This window comes from Numida meleagris, chromosome 2 (assembly GCF_002078875.1).
Source record: "Numida meleagris isolate 19003 breed g44 Domestic line chromosome 2, NumMel1.0, whole genome shotgun sequence".
Taxonomy (NCBI): Eukaryota; Metazoa; Chordata; class Aves; order Galliformes; family Numididae; genus Numida; species Numida meleagris.
In genome coordinates, this window is record NC_034410.1 from 132090608 (window position 1) to 132105807 (window position 15200).

Sequence of the window (15200 nt, forward strand, 5' to 3'; positions counted from 1 at the left end):
CCAGGGCAATCCCAGGTATTTATACAACCTGGGGGAAGAAGTACTTGAAAGCAGCCCTGCGGAGAGGGACTTGGGGGTCCTGGTGGACGAGAAGCTGGACATGAGCCAGCAGTGTGCGCTGGCAGCCCGGAAGGCCAACTATGTTCTGGGCTGCATTAAAAGAGGAGTGGTCAGCAGGAAGAGGGAGGTGGTGGTCCCCCTCTACTCGGCTCTTGTGAGACCCCATCTGGAGTACTGTGTCCAGGCCTGGGGCCCCCAGCACAAGAAGGACATGGAGCTCTTGGAACGAGTGCAGAGAAGGGCGACCAAGATGATCAGAGGGCTGGAGCACCTCTCCTATGAGGAAAGGTTGAGGGAACTGGGCTTGTTTAGTTTGGAGAAGAGAAGGCTCCAGGGAGACCTCATTGTGGCCTTCCAATATTTAGAGAGAGTGTATAAACAGAAGGGGGAACAATTGTTTACGGAGGTGGATAGTGATAGGACAAGGCGGAATGGTTTTAAACTGAGACAGGGGAGATTTAGGTTAGATATTAGGAGGAAGTTTTTCACACAGAGGGTGGTGACGCACTGGAACAGGTTGCCCAGGATGGTTGTGGATGCCCCGTCCCTGGAGGCACTCAAGACCAGGCTGGACGTGGCTCTGGGCAGCCTGGTATAGTGGTTGGCGACTCTGCACTCAGCAGGGGGGTTGAGACTGGATGATCCTTGAGGTCCTTTTCAACCCAGGCCATTCTATGATTCTATGATTCTATGATCTTGGTTGTTATTACAGATTGAAAAAAGAGATAGTAATGCTGACTTGATAGCCAGATCATCCATGGGGATAAATCTAAAGAGATTTCATCTGATAAAAAAAAATAATTCCTAGATGACAATAACTCCTATCTTTCCAAATGTCTTGGAAATAAATAGCCCAATTTGTCTAAACAACTTTACTTAAGATTCTGGCCAAGATTTTTCTCTTCTTGCTGAAAAAAAAAAATAAAAAAAAATCACACTTTACAATAAAGATGTCAGTTTAAAACATTTTTCATAACTTTTTAAAATGGAGAAATTGCTGCATTTTTAGAACACCTCTGATCCACTTACAGGAAAAAAAGAATGAAAAACATTCATGGAGGGGCCAAAGGAAAAAGACAAAATTCTCCATTGACATTTCTGCTTAATCTTTCCTGATTTTGAAGAAGAAATCACTGCAAATAGGAGGCTCACAGTCTCTGAGGAAGACTTGGGAATTAAGTTTTGCTCAGATTATCTGGCTTGTTTAATACAGAGACAAAGGAATTAACTAGTTTCATGCTGCGTCTCTCTACACTGACTGAACACAGCTAATGGAATGCAATTCTTCGTAGACTTCAGTTTTTCAGTCCTATTAGAACAATATTTTAAATGGAAATATATACTCCTGAATTTACCTAACAGAGTGTACTGCTTCAACAGACATGCCTGTCCAAAAAAATTCAGAGAAATGAACAAAATGTTATCAGGTTATATAAGGAAGGAGAAGCTGTCACAGCATTCCTGACATGAAAGGGAATGACTAAGCACCAAATAGAAAGCAGAGAGAAGAGTAAATATTTGTTACTAGAGAAAACAAAACAAAAACAAATTAAATAAACAACAGTATTTTACTCATTTTAATCACAGTTCACATGCTGAACCAGTGTTTCAACTATAGCTTTCATTAGACTATTGTAAAAGTCATCTATGGGAACTAAAGAAGCTGTAGAAATCATGGAAAAAAATAACAATCCAGGCAACAGGATTACTGCATTCACCTCTGGGGCATACAGCATAGGAAAGTTACAGCAAGTCCAGATGATCCAAGGAATGGAGCACCTCTCCTGTGAAGATGTGCTGAGAGGAGAGTTTGTTCAGTTTGAGAAGAGGAGGCTCTAGGAGACCTCACTGTGGCCTTCTAGTACTTAAAAGTGGCCTACAAGAAAGATGGGGAGGAACTCTATAATGAGGTGCACAGTGACAGGAAAAGTAATAACTGCTTTAAATTAAAAAAGAGTACATTTAGATTAGATATTAGTTATTCTTTACTTTGAGGGTGGTAAGGCACTGAAACACAGACTGCCCACAGAAATTGTGGATACCCCATACCTGGTAGAGCTCAAGGCCAGGTTGGATGGGGCACTGGGAGAAGTGTGTCCTTGGCCATTGCAGGGAGGTTGGAACGAAGTGATCTTTAAGGTTCCTTCCAATACAAAGCCTTCTATGATTCTATTAACAGCCAGACGAGTAATGAATTCACATAAAAGCTAATAAAGATTACTTCTCTTGATATCCTGCTGAAGAGATTCAAATTGGTAAACTTCCAATCTCTACTGTACATCTTAATATGATTATTTCTAGCCCAAAATAGTATTTCAGATAAGTAAAATAGAAAAAAAAACATATAGAAACAAATCAATCCAAAATAAGAAAAAGAAACAAAAATCAAAACCCTACAACTTTAAATACTCAAAAAAGAAATATGTAGGAAAAAATGCAAATAAAAGCACTTTGAAAAATACCTTGGCAATCTTTCTTAAAATCTCCACTGGGAAACATATCACCAATAGTTGCGAGGCCTAAAATTGTTGTAAGTGAATAAAATTTGACCCACCATCTGCCTTTCTCAAAGCAAGACATTTACTGATTTAATTGACTTGGCACATTTTACATTGCTGTATACATGTCACACAAGATCAAGTGATTTGATTTGTACAGAGTTGATGGAAAGACGCCTTGAAGCTTTCAGATAACTCTCATTTTTGGTGGTTCTATTTCAGAGGCATTTTTATTTTGATAAAAGCTATGCCTAAGGCATAACTTTCCATGTGTAGCTTTTACATTTTAAATACATTATTAAAGTAGGAAATAATGCACCATACCACTAAACCAAATGTAATTTATCATTTATTAAATTGTGTACATGCTTTCATTTTATGAAGCCTGTGGCTGGACTGTCAGGTGTGCTTTAACTTGAAATAAAAAGTTAATTACAGAGATGGACTTGTTAACAGAATACTTAACAACTTCCTACTGTTCAAGTATTAGTCATTATCCAGCTTATAGATACACTAACACAATGCATATTTTCAAGTTTATTTTCCATTTAATTCCTCTGTTCCTTCCTATATAACTACACGGTTAAGACTAAAGGGATTTGGAATGTGTGTAAAAACTACCAATTTGTTGTGAAATAACTGAATGCAACGGAACGCACACTACATCTACTAAGGGGAGCGAGACAAACTAATGGCCTTTAAGCTTGGTGTCCTTGTTCAAGCAGCAGCAAATACTAAATGACATGACAGTTCAACATACAATTAATATTTCTCAGCAGACAAATGTCAGAGCAGAAAAAGTCCTTCGGCACACAACAGATGCAACTCCCATCTACAAGAACGGCTGTAAGGAGGATCAAGGGAACTACAGGCCTGTCAGCCTGACCCGGTGCCAGAGAAGGCTATGAAACAGGTAATCTTGAGTGAGATCACATGATATGTACAAAACAATCAGGGTAATTAGGCCCAGCCATGGGTTCTTGAAAGGCAGGTCCTGCCTGACCAACTTCATCTCCTTCAATGAGTGATCCGCTCAGTGGCTGTTGACAAAGTCTACCTAGACTTCAGCAAAGCCATTGATACTGTCTCCCACAACATTCTCTTCAGGAAGTTAGCAGCCCATAGCTTGTACAGGTAAATTCTTCACTCGGTAAAAAAAATAAGGCCAATGGGATAAAGTTTATCAAGACCAATGCTGGATCCTGTACTTTGGTCACTACAACCCCAGTGAATGCTTGTGGCAGAGTGGCTGGAAGACTGTGTAGAAGAAAGGGACTTGGGGTGTTAGTCAACACCTGGCTGAACATAAGCCAGCAGTGCACCCAGGTGGCTAAGAAGGCCAATATCATCCTGGCTTATGTAAGAAATAGTGTAGCCAGCAAGAGCAGGGAACTGATCATTCCCTTCATATTCAGTTCTGGTGAAGCTGCACTGTGAACACTGTGTTCAGTTCTGGGACGCTCACTACAAGAAAGACATTGAGGCCCTAGAGCATGTCCAAACGAAGCTGGTAAAGAGTCTGGAGCACAAGTCTGGAGCATCTGAGGGAACTGGGATTGTTTAGTCTGGAGAAGAGGAGGCTTAGAGGAGACCATATAGCTCTCTACAACTACCTGAAAGGAGAATGCAGTGAAGTAAGGGCTGGCCTCTTCTCCCATGGAACTAGCGTTAGGATTAGAAGGAATGGCCTCAAGTTGCAACAAGGGAGGTTCAGGTTGGATATCAGGATGAATTTCTTCTACGAAAGAGTGGTCAGGCACTGGAAGGGGGCTGCTCAGGTAGGTAGTATAGTCACCAGCCCTGGAGATGTTCAAGAAACTTTTAGATGTTGTACTAAAAGACATGGTATAGTGGGCAATATTGATAGTAGGTGGAGGATGGGAGTAGAGAATCTTGGAGGTCTTTTCCAACCTTGGTGACTCCATGATTCTAGTCTGTGATTCTTTATGGACAATAATATCACAGAGGTTTGGCTACTAACTGTTTTTAATTAAACATGGTAAAGCAAAAAGTATGACCAACAGTTTTATTGAACAGAATTAAAATTTCATGGGACTCACGTTCAAATAAAAATTTCTGTGATCATCTCTCCACTGACATCAGGATAGTTGCAGGAAAAGGATCATAAAATGTATTTTTTTTTTTTTTTTAAAAAACCAAAACTATGGAATAGAAATATGAATATTAAATTAAGACTCCAGGAAAAATGTCATTTCATAGATTAATTGGAAGAATATTAGACAATAATAATATGCAGCAGTGAGAATTAAAATCAATAAGAAGCCACAAGAACCACTACTGAAAAAAAGATTTCAGGAAAACAGATGTGCAATAGAGATAAAGCACACTATTTTGTTTTCTAGGAATATGCTTTTAAACTGAAGAACTACTGCCAACAATTTAGCAAAGATAAAAGAAATATAAAGGTTTCTCAATACTGAAAACATATTCCATCCAGAAACTATTTTAAACAACAACAAAATATATTAAAACAGCCTGAATGAACAGCTAATTTGGAACCTTAATTATTAGTTCTCATAATTATTATGAGCTGAGAGTTGTATTGAAAGATCACATAGTTACAAACAACACCAGAAATTCATCACAAAAAGCTAAATTTCAGTTGCAAAATACAGTTCTTATTTTTTTTTAAACCCATTATTTTTAACTTGTAAAACCTTAATTATAAATATAATCTGTGCAGACTTTTAACTGTTCAGGAATATCATTTTCAAGGAGCTAGGAAAGATCAAACCTGATGCAATATATCTCTCCATAAAGAATCATGGAATTGTTTGAGTTAGAAGGGACCCTAAAAGGTCATCTAGTCCAACTCCCCTGCAAATAGGGACTTCTACAGCTAGATTAGCTTTCTCAGAACTGGGTCCAGCCTGACCTTGAATGTCTCCAAGGAGGGGGCATCCACCACCTCTCTGGGCAACCAGTTCCAGTGCCTTACCACCCTTACTGGATATAGGGAAGAAGGTTTTTTGTTTGTATGTTTTTTTAAACACAATCTAAATCTCCCCTCTTTTAGTGTAAAACCACTTCCTCTTGTCCTATCACAACAGACCCCACTAAAGAGGCTGTCCCCTTCCTTCTAGCCCACACTTTACATACTGAAACACCACAAAGGCTTTCTGTAGCAAATTATATACTTACATTTGACTTTTCCTTGGACAATAAGTCTGTCCATGTTTAAATACATACATTCTTAGTCAATTTACTGCATACAGTCTTGATTAAGATGAGATAGCAAGTGGGTAGAACAGCACTAATCTTTTTTATTCAAACCCAAATGCAAAACATATTTGGAGAAAGTAAATTTCCTATCTCTCAGCAGTACAACATAAAATCCTTTCTAATAACAATTGTTAATTAGAAAAGAATGAGATGTCAAAAGATGTACTGGAACAAATTAGTAATTGTTAATTATAGAGGGAACAAAAAACAAAATTATTCTAGCGCTATGAATTAAAGTTTTGATAGAGCTGAGTTTCTAGCAACAATATCTGAACAGCTGTAAAAACAATGAAACAAAGAATAATTATCAAATTGTTACTCCATCTCTTCAGCAGTAGAAAGAAGGAAAGAAGGTTCTTACTTGCTTAGTTGTTTCTATGGGAGCTATGAAGCACTGGAAGAAAATCTAATTAGATTTTCAGCTCCTATTTCAACAAGCAGATCATCTTGAGCACGACCACACAAGGGCTTATAAAAGGTAGGTTCTGTTTGACCAGCCTGCTCTCCTACAACCAGATGACCCACTGGGTGAATGAGGGAAAAGTTGTGGATGTAACCCACCTAGACTTTACTAAAGTCTTTGTCTCCCACAGTATTCTCTTGGGGAAGCTGACAGCCTGTAGCTTGGACAGGTACGCTCTTCGCTGTGAATGGCCAGGCCCAGAGTGGCAGTGAATGGAGTTAAATCCAGCTGGTGTCCAGTCACAAGTGGTGTTTCTCCTGAGTTGGTATGGGCACGCATCCTGTTTAATATCTTTACTGACAGTCTGGACGAAGGGATTGAGTGCACCGTCAGCAAGTTTGCAGATAACATCAAGTTGGGAGGAAGTGTTGATCTGCCTGAGGGTAGGAAGACCCTACAGAGGGATCTGGACAGGCTGGATTGATGGGCTGAGACCAACAGTATGATCTTTAACAAGATCAAATGCTGGGACCCACTTTGGTCACAAAAATCCCATGCATCGCTACAGGCTTGAGGCAAAGAGGCTAGAAAGTTGCATAGAGGAAAAGGATCTGGGGGTGTTAGCTGACAGCTGGCTGAACATGATCCAAAAATGTCTGACTTCTATATTGTTCAGAGAGACAAATACTTATCTATTTTCAAGAAGGGTTCAAAGTGGCATCTAGAATTGTACAGGGATGTAGTGTTGAGATATATTGAAACTTTAAAAATTTAAATCATGAATAGATTCAGCCAATACATGGATAAAAATGACATTCACAAGGCAGTAAGTCTTTTCTACAGGACGGTCCCGTGTTACAAGCTTACCCAGGCTTTCAGAGAAATTAGCAGACAGACTTGAAAGAAATACAGTTTAGGTAAACTATCTGCATCTCCAAACGGGCATTTGAGGAAATGCCTCATGATAGGTTTACGCAGAGACTAGAATCTGTTATAAAGGCAGACTTGATGGATGCATGTTTAAAAGATATGTAACATGGTAGAAGTAAATGGTCAGCTCTTCCAAAGAAGTCAAATAATGGACTTCTGTACTATCCATCCTATTCGAAAATATATTCATAAATATACTGGAAAAGAAAGTAAGTAATGAAGCTTGCATAGAGTAGCAGTGATGACAGCCACCTGCACAGAAATAAAGGTCCTGAAAAACTAAGCTGTGAAACGTTAGATTAAGTACATTGACTCTTCTACAAAATAATCAAAAGGCATCAGATGAAGCTAGTAGAACTAACGCAGAAGGAGATGCTATTCAATTGTAACTCCTCTAACATAAAAGATTTGAAATACTAGAAGTGTGCATGGGCTTAAGAGGAAAAGAAGGTTTAATTATAGTAAGTAGACTTGACTTAAGAAACCTCTGTGCCACAAACAAGTGTAATGAAGTATTAGAAAGAAGCATCATTGTATAGTTACGTGCTCTCATTTCCATATGTGACACTCATAAATAAATCTTCATTAAGACTTTGTTCAGCTGTTCTCATGTATCTCATACATCTGAACAATGTAAGAATGATAAACAGGAACTCTTATACTTCATGTCTAGTGCTCTGAGATAAATAGTTTAATAAAATGTTCAGATAATACTGACAGATAGTGTCTCAACTGAAAATGCTTGCAGAGAGAAAGTTGTGAGCTACCAGGCAGAAAGAGCAGAGAGTAAAATAAAGAATGTTGGCGAAAAGTTAAGCCGGAAGGTGTTCTGGGTTTCTGTATCGATGTCATTTTGTTTAATAGATTCAAGAGATGTGAAACAGGAATGACATTGAATTACAACACTTGTGAATAAAACTTTCAACAAAAACTGAATCAGGTACAAAGGAAGTGTTATAGTTTTGATGCATCTATTGGCTAGTGATGTTACACAAAAAGTATAAGGAACTTATGTTTTATGAATATAAAGCAGTATCCATATCTGAGTACCTGAACCGATTATGAGACTTAGAAGGTTTAAAATCATTCATATTCATTAAGCACAGAAATTTTTGACATTACTGTGAATCTTAGCAGAATTCTTTCCATTAGGATATGCAAGAAATAGAATGGAGAGTTTTAGAATTCGATTAAATAAATCACTGGTACAATCTCATCTAGTTACTGCATCACAAAACGCAAGACAAGAAACAAAGAAGAGAGTGAATACAAAGGAAATGGAAATTATCAAAAGAGGGGAAAAGCCACAAGAGAATAAAAACTGAAAGGAGCAAGACTGAACAGTTCAGAATGGAGAAACTGGACATAAGTTTAATTTCTGGTTTTGAAGTGCTGAAAGTTAAAAAATGTTTTATTTTCTACTTATTCATAAAACATGGATGAGATAGTATTTAAAAATAAAAGTATTTTTTTTGTAAAACCCCAAATTACACAACACAGCTGATCACAATCTCAATGAGTTCAGTAACTTACACTTTAAAAAGTAATCTATTATATGAACAACAAAAAAATTTAGTCAAATTTTTCAGTAGAATGAACATGAAGAAACAGACTTCATGGATAAACTACTCTTGTAATTTGTAGAGAGCAGGAGTCCTTTCTGAAGTCTGTATTATTGAAAACGTATCTTACTTTCTACATACCTCTGAAATATGTGTTCCTAGACATAGAAGACTAACGTTGGATTAAACTGTCTATCTAGTTCAGACTATTCAGTGTTCTACCACCAACAGAAAAGCAGTGTTGAACAGTTAGCTCTGGAAAAACACCTGTCATCTGTGACAAAAAAAAAAAAGAAAACATATATATGTATCAAAAAAAAAAAAAAAAACCCTCAGTGTATCTGCAATTCAGTGTTTACTGATAATGAAAAAGGCTGACAAGCTCCAGAAGACTACCCCAGGCTACAGTAGTATCCCAAGCACTTCAGCGCAGATACCACTCAGGCTGAAACAAGTAGAAAGTTATGTTTAAAGCAGAAATAAATCCTTTCAAATGCTATGTTTCAGAGCGTAAACTCCATATCTTCAAATTAGATTATATGTACAGAAATTTCCTAATTCATTAGGAAATCTACTTCACTATGAATTCACTCTTTTTACCTCAGTCCTCTCTCTCTCTCTCTCTCAGACAAGCCTATTGCAAACCTTATTAATGTACTCCAGACTAACTTTCTTCTACTTCCTTTTCTCATGCAATCAATTTAAGAGTGTTTCTCAGATGTATTATTACTCTTAGTTATAAACAAAAAGTCAAAAAGAATTTGTCCAGATAGGAGGCAAAGCTATCAGGAAATCCTATTTAAGACTGTTTATTAGGGTTAGTCAGTGATCTTGAGGGGGGGGGGGGGAAAAAAAAATCCCTCAGCTCTGATCACTGCTCAGAACCAGAGGATACAACCATCCAACAAAACTAGACTACTCTGAAGGTTAAATATGAAGTTTTCTTATTTATCCTCTCAACCCTGAGATGAGGATTTCCTATGCATCAGAGGAATCAAATGAGACCTAAACAGAAAATCAGCTGATGGGTGGACCATGCAGTAGATAATGAACTGGTTCCAAGATCATACACAGAGAATAGTGGTCAACAGCACAATGTCTGAATGAAGTAATGACAAGTGGTGTCCCTCAGGGGTCAGTACTTCTACCAACATTCTTGAACATCTCCATGAGTAATGCTGACAGCAGGATCAAATGCACTCTTAGTGAGTTTGCAGAGGGCACCAAGCTGTGTGGTGCAATCAACACACCTGAGTGCCTTTGTGCCATACAGAGAGACCTACACAGGCTCAAATAAATTCACAGGCCAAGGTGAACCTCAAGAGATACAACACATCCAACTGCAAGGTCTTGTACCTGCACTGCAGAAATCCACACAGTCAATACAAGCTGGGGGACAAAAGAGTAGTGCACAGCCCTGCCAAAAAGGACTTGGAAGTACTGGTGATTGACAAGCTGGACCTGAGCCAGCAATGTGCCTTCAAAGCCCAGAAAGCCAACCGTATCCTGGGCTGCATCAAAAGAAGCTTGGCCAGCAGGCTGAGGGAGGTGATCCTGTCCATCTACTTCACACTGGTGAGACCTCACCTGGAGTATTGTGCTCAGATGTAGAGTCCTCAGTATAGGAGATACATGGATCTGTCAGAACACGTGAAGAGGAGGGTCACAAAAGTGTTCTAAGGGTTGGAACACCTCCCCTGAATGGAATGAGACAGCTGAGGCTGTTGAGCCTGGAGAAGATAAAGCTCCAGGGAGACCTGATAACAATATCTAAAGGGGGGGCTGTCTGTTTCAATTTCTTGATTCAGAGTCTATCATTGCTACCAGAAATGACATCAAAAACATTTTACTAAAGGGAATATTGGCTGTTTTCTGGCATCTTTAATGAACTGAGAAAACAGAAACAACTAATAAAAAAATCATATCCTGTACTTCAGATGAAACAAACAAACAAAAAAAACCCTAACAAATTAAAACATCTATCCTTTGATAACTTGATGCATTCAAATGCTATTTGGTGAGCTAGTATGAAGTATCAGCATAGGGAAAGAAATAAATACATATGCAACATTTAGGAGCATTATGAAATCACAGTTGATAACATGGAAATGAGTTTGAGAATATTCATGACTTCCCTCACTCTCTACCTATTCATATTCAATTAACTTAATTTTTGCAGAACTGTTATTTCTAAGAATAAACATAGCTCACAAGTAGAATAAGATAAAGAGGTACATTTTTAAACAATAGAGAATAATCCACTTCTTCAAAACTAGAATTGTTTCAAGACTTCTCAAAAAAAAAATCACGTAAATAAAGGAAACAAGTATCTGGCTGTACAAATTAATTTAAGTTCAAATACAAAAAGCTTCCTTTTCCACTTTGCTTGAGTTCAAAGTTTGTCACAATATCAGTGATATATTTTGACAACCAAAAGAACCAGCAACTCATGTGGCACAAGTTGACCCTCAATAAGCCTATTGATTGTATCTGCTACTCCATAATGTGTTTTGGGGTTTCTCTCATGCTTTTGATATGAATAGTTTCTCTCCTGATTCCTGAACTTATTGCTTTTCATAATTCCATTCCTCTTTTGCAGTTATTAGGAATTACGTACCTCAGTCATTATTTCCCAAATTACTACTGAATTAATTTTGTTTATAAGACTTCTCCCTTGCACTAACTAAGCTATTTCTCTTATTTATCTTCCCTTTGTATGATAAATATAAACAATTTAAAAATTCAAAATACACTCCACTTCTAAAGCATACATTTGCTGGTTTAACTTCTGCTGTTTGTCATTTTGGTTAATAGCTATCATACACTCTTGTCAGCAGGCAAGGACCATGTAACTTTAAAATTTGTTTCAAGAAACCCATGCAACTGTGTCAAAGCTAGTATATAACCAATACAGATACACTAGAATAATTAAGAAATGTTTACATGTGCTATTCTCACATTTTTAGTTGATCCTTCTGTTCATGATATAGGAAAATTATACACCTCAGAAGCATCAAACAGCTATTTAACAAAAACAGTACTGTTAGGTTAGTTCTACTTTGCCTTGGCCCCAAACTCATGACTAATTTCCATTCCTGATGTCTATTTTTTTTTCCTGTTGTAGTAATCATTATTGATTTTCAAAAACATGCAGGAAGCATGTGTTTTCTTTGCTCATTTAACATTAAATAGTCACAACATTATTTCTTTTTTTCCAACATGAATTAACAGAAACAAAAAATAACTAAATGACAAAATTTCACTTGCTAGGAGGACACACTTGATAAAAAATATGAAGTTTCATAGGTCATAAGATTTTAAAGTATTTTTTGTGTATTTTTCTACTCAAGTTTTCCTTGTTTTTAAAATCAACAGAACTAGGAAGAATATGGAAATGTAAAAGAATAGCATTTTATAATATTAACATAGTTTTGACATTAATTACAAGTTATCTTCCAAAAATATATAGTTACCTTTGTAATTAACCTTGAAACCAACTGAGCCCACACTTTCATCTGTTTGAAGATGCAACCACATCTGATTGCTCATGCTTACAATTAAGTCTGGTACAAAGCTCCCGGTTAACCTACAGATAGAAAGAGAAATCTGTAGAGGATTACACTTAAAATAAATAAATAAAAATCTCCTTAAGAAAGCACAAAATACCAAAAGGAAACCTTAATGATAGTCTTAAAGGACTACTACCATATCATAGTTACTAAGTACGATTACAATAAAAAGTATCTTAAGTATTAATTGTCATCTGAAAGGAAGAAAACTCTTTAACTTCAATGCCATGTTAGATAACCACATTTATTTTTCCTTTTTCTAAGTGTTATTTAGACCTATGAAAAAAGTTAGTCTAAGTGCTAACTTGTAAACTAATTTTTAGGAATTCTTTCTTATAAACTCAACATGGGCAGCTCACAACAACTTAGCCAATATATCTCTGAAGGTTGCAGTAACTACAGCTTAGAATGTATCAAAATATTTCACATTACCTTCATCTATGCTTCTTTCCTTCTCTGAATCTTATCTGGTACAACTCAGATATTTGCAGGAATACTAAGCAGCACTAGAAGCCCATGAGAAGATGCTATATTTATCATTTAGTAGAAACACTTCCTTGGTATACAACTACCCTATTTCAGAATACATGCATCCCATATTCATGATGAAGTTGTTAATCTTAAATAGCAATGCTGTTACAAAAGTGTCCAGGTTCCCTGCACTCTTCTGCCTCTCGTTACCTCTATCACAGCAAGAGGAGACAGATAGCAGACTCAGCTGACATTCATTCCTTCATTAACAAAAATGCTAGTTGTCAGAACTTAAAAACCAGCCAATGTTCAATGACATTAATTGATTAAAAAAAAAAAAAAACTAGTTACACTTAATTTCTCTTTTTTTAACTTGTCTTACAATGATTGTATTACAATGCAAAAATTTGAAAGTTGATGCAATCCTAAATGTGTATTTTATTAGTTATGTTAAATACATGATAATAAAAAGTGTTCTGAAACCTCCAGTTTTATGTTATATGGATTTGCTTTTCCAAAATTTTTGTCTCAAATATGGTAAAAGTTTATCAGTGAAAACAGAATATCAGAAAGTAGCACAATGTTTACCATTCCTGTAAAATGGATCACAAGCACAAGACTGTTTAAGAGTGGAAAGTGTTTCTTTTCTTTTTCCAGTACTAATTATTCTTTAAAAGCTAAAACTTAAAATGGACTATTTAAATATGTCTCGCAGTTAATTTTAGCCCTTCCCTATGGTCTTTTTTCAGCTCGTTTCTTTATAAAATGCTCTGCTGTGGGAGAAATTCCTGTCAAATCTCCACATCTGTGTTCACAGATGGAGCTACTACAAAAACTCTTGCCAGAATTGAAGAACTAACTGCCTGGCCAAAATAATGTACTAACTGCTCATTCCTGCACTAAAGCAAAGTGTCTTCATTGATTTCAGACTTTGCCAAATTTAAAAATTAACAGGATATTACTCAGAAAAAACATTGATGTAGTAGCTAGGAGAGTTTTGTAATGGTCGTTGATGACTGACACTAGATTTTAGGAATATTAAAACTACTAGAAATATTAATTTCCTTGCTGTTTCAGAGAGAATAATTCCTATAATAAAAAGTCAAAACAATTTTTATAATGTCTATTTTCTGAAGTGGATTTTAAAAAATATATGTGTTTTAATACATACAGTTTTCAGATGCCCTACTTTTCAGTGAAACAGTATATAGGAGAAAAAAAAATTATAAATGTATTTTTAAAATTAATTAACAAAACACAGAAACCATTTGTCACTTTTACATCAGTTTTTTAAATTACATATTTTGAAATACAATTGAAATGTAGTTTCTTAGCAGCTATAAATTCCTATAAGGCTTCAACTGAGTTGCCAGTAAGTGAAAAAACTCAATAAAACAACAACTTTCTGCTAGACAGGTGTGAGATTATGAGACCGAAAGATCTCAGTAGATACAGCTTGAACACAAAAGGAGTGTTTATAACAATACAGTGACAAACTTTCAAGTATTTGGATCTCTTTTAATAAAAGGAGACAACTTGGACTTTACTTCGGTTTTCAGATGTAGAGGTTTAATGGTGTTTTATACACAGGATATCTCTCATTCCAGAAAAACATGAGTTGTCTGTTATTTCTGTACCTTCAAGATCAGTGAAATATCCTAGAGTATCCTGATTTAAGTGCTTAGGGATCCATTTGGAAAGGTTTGGAAAGACTTAAGGGTCATCAGTAGGATCCAGAAAAAGTAACATTATGTGAAGGGAGCTATTTAAACTTAGATAATAACGAAATCCTGCAGTTACGAATTATCCTTTATTTTCTCCAGGGGTTTATGAATATTCCCCTATTGGGAATGATTAATGTGAGGACTTCTAGATGCACCTAGATCTTCCCTTTCAAAAGCTGAGAAGTGAACACTGTCAACAACTTAAATTGATAGATATAATTGATAGATATATAACCTTCCTTTTTATTAAAAAGTCTGTTGATGAGCCCTTCCTATGTTAGCTACAAAAAAGTTTCATGCTCACAGGCTCTCATTCTGATGGAGGAATTTCAACCACCTGAATACCCACTGTTAAGACAGTACAGTGAAATATAAGCAATCCAGGAGAATCCTGGAGTCCATGGATGATAACTTTCTGGTTCAAGTAGTAGACAGACTGACCAGAAGTGAAGCACTGTTGTGCCTGGTGCTCACCACTGCAGAAGAGATCATTAAAGATATTAAGATCGGAGGCAGCCTGGGCTGCAGTGAACACACTCTGCTTGAGTACATAATCTCGAGGAACACGGGCCTGGCAAATGTGAAGTCAGGACACTGAACTTCAAGAGAGCAAACTTCAGGTTGTTTAAGAAATTGCTGAACGAGACCTCCTGGGAAGAAGCCCTTAGAGACAAAAGAGTGGAACAAAGCTGTCTACTCTTTAAGGATCCTGGAACAAGCTACCCAGAGCTTATGGAATA

General features: G+C 36.7%; 1 protein-coding gene across 3 annotated transcripts in view; it reads right to left on the reverse strand.

Moving 5' to 3' along the window:
- The window catches only part of CSMD3 (CUB and Sushi multiple domains 3), a 641503-nt gene that overhangs the window by 291640 nt on the left and 334663 nt on the right, over positions 1-15200 (reverse strand). For all 3 annotated transcript variants that reach the window (XM_021388208.1, XM_021388207.1, XM_021388206.1), the window contains one exon: positions 12170-12282. In XM_021388208.1, the coding sequence (XP_021243883.1) occupies positions 12170-12282 (113 nt within the window). The remainder of the gene's footprint in view (positions 1-12169; positions 12283-15200) is intronic.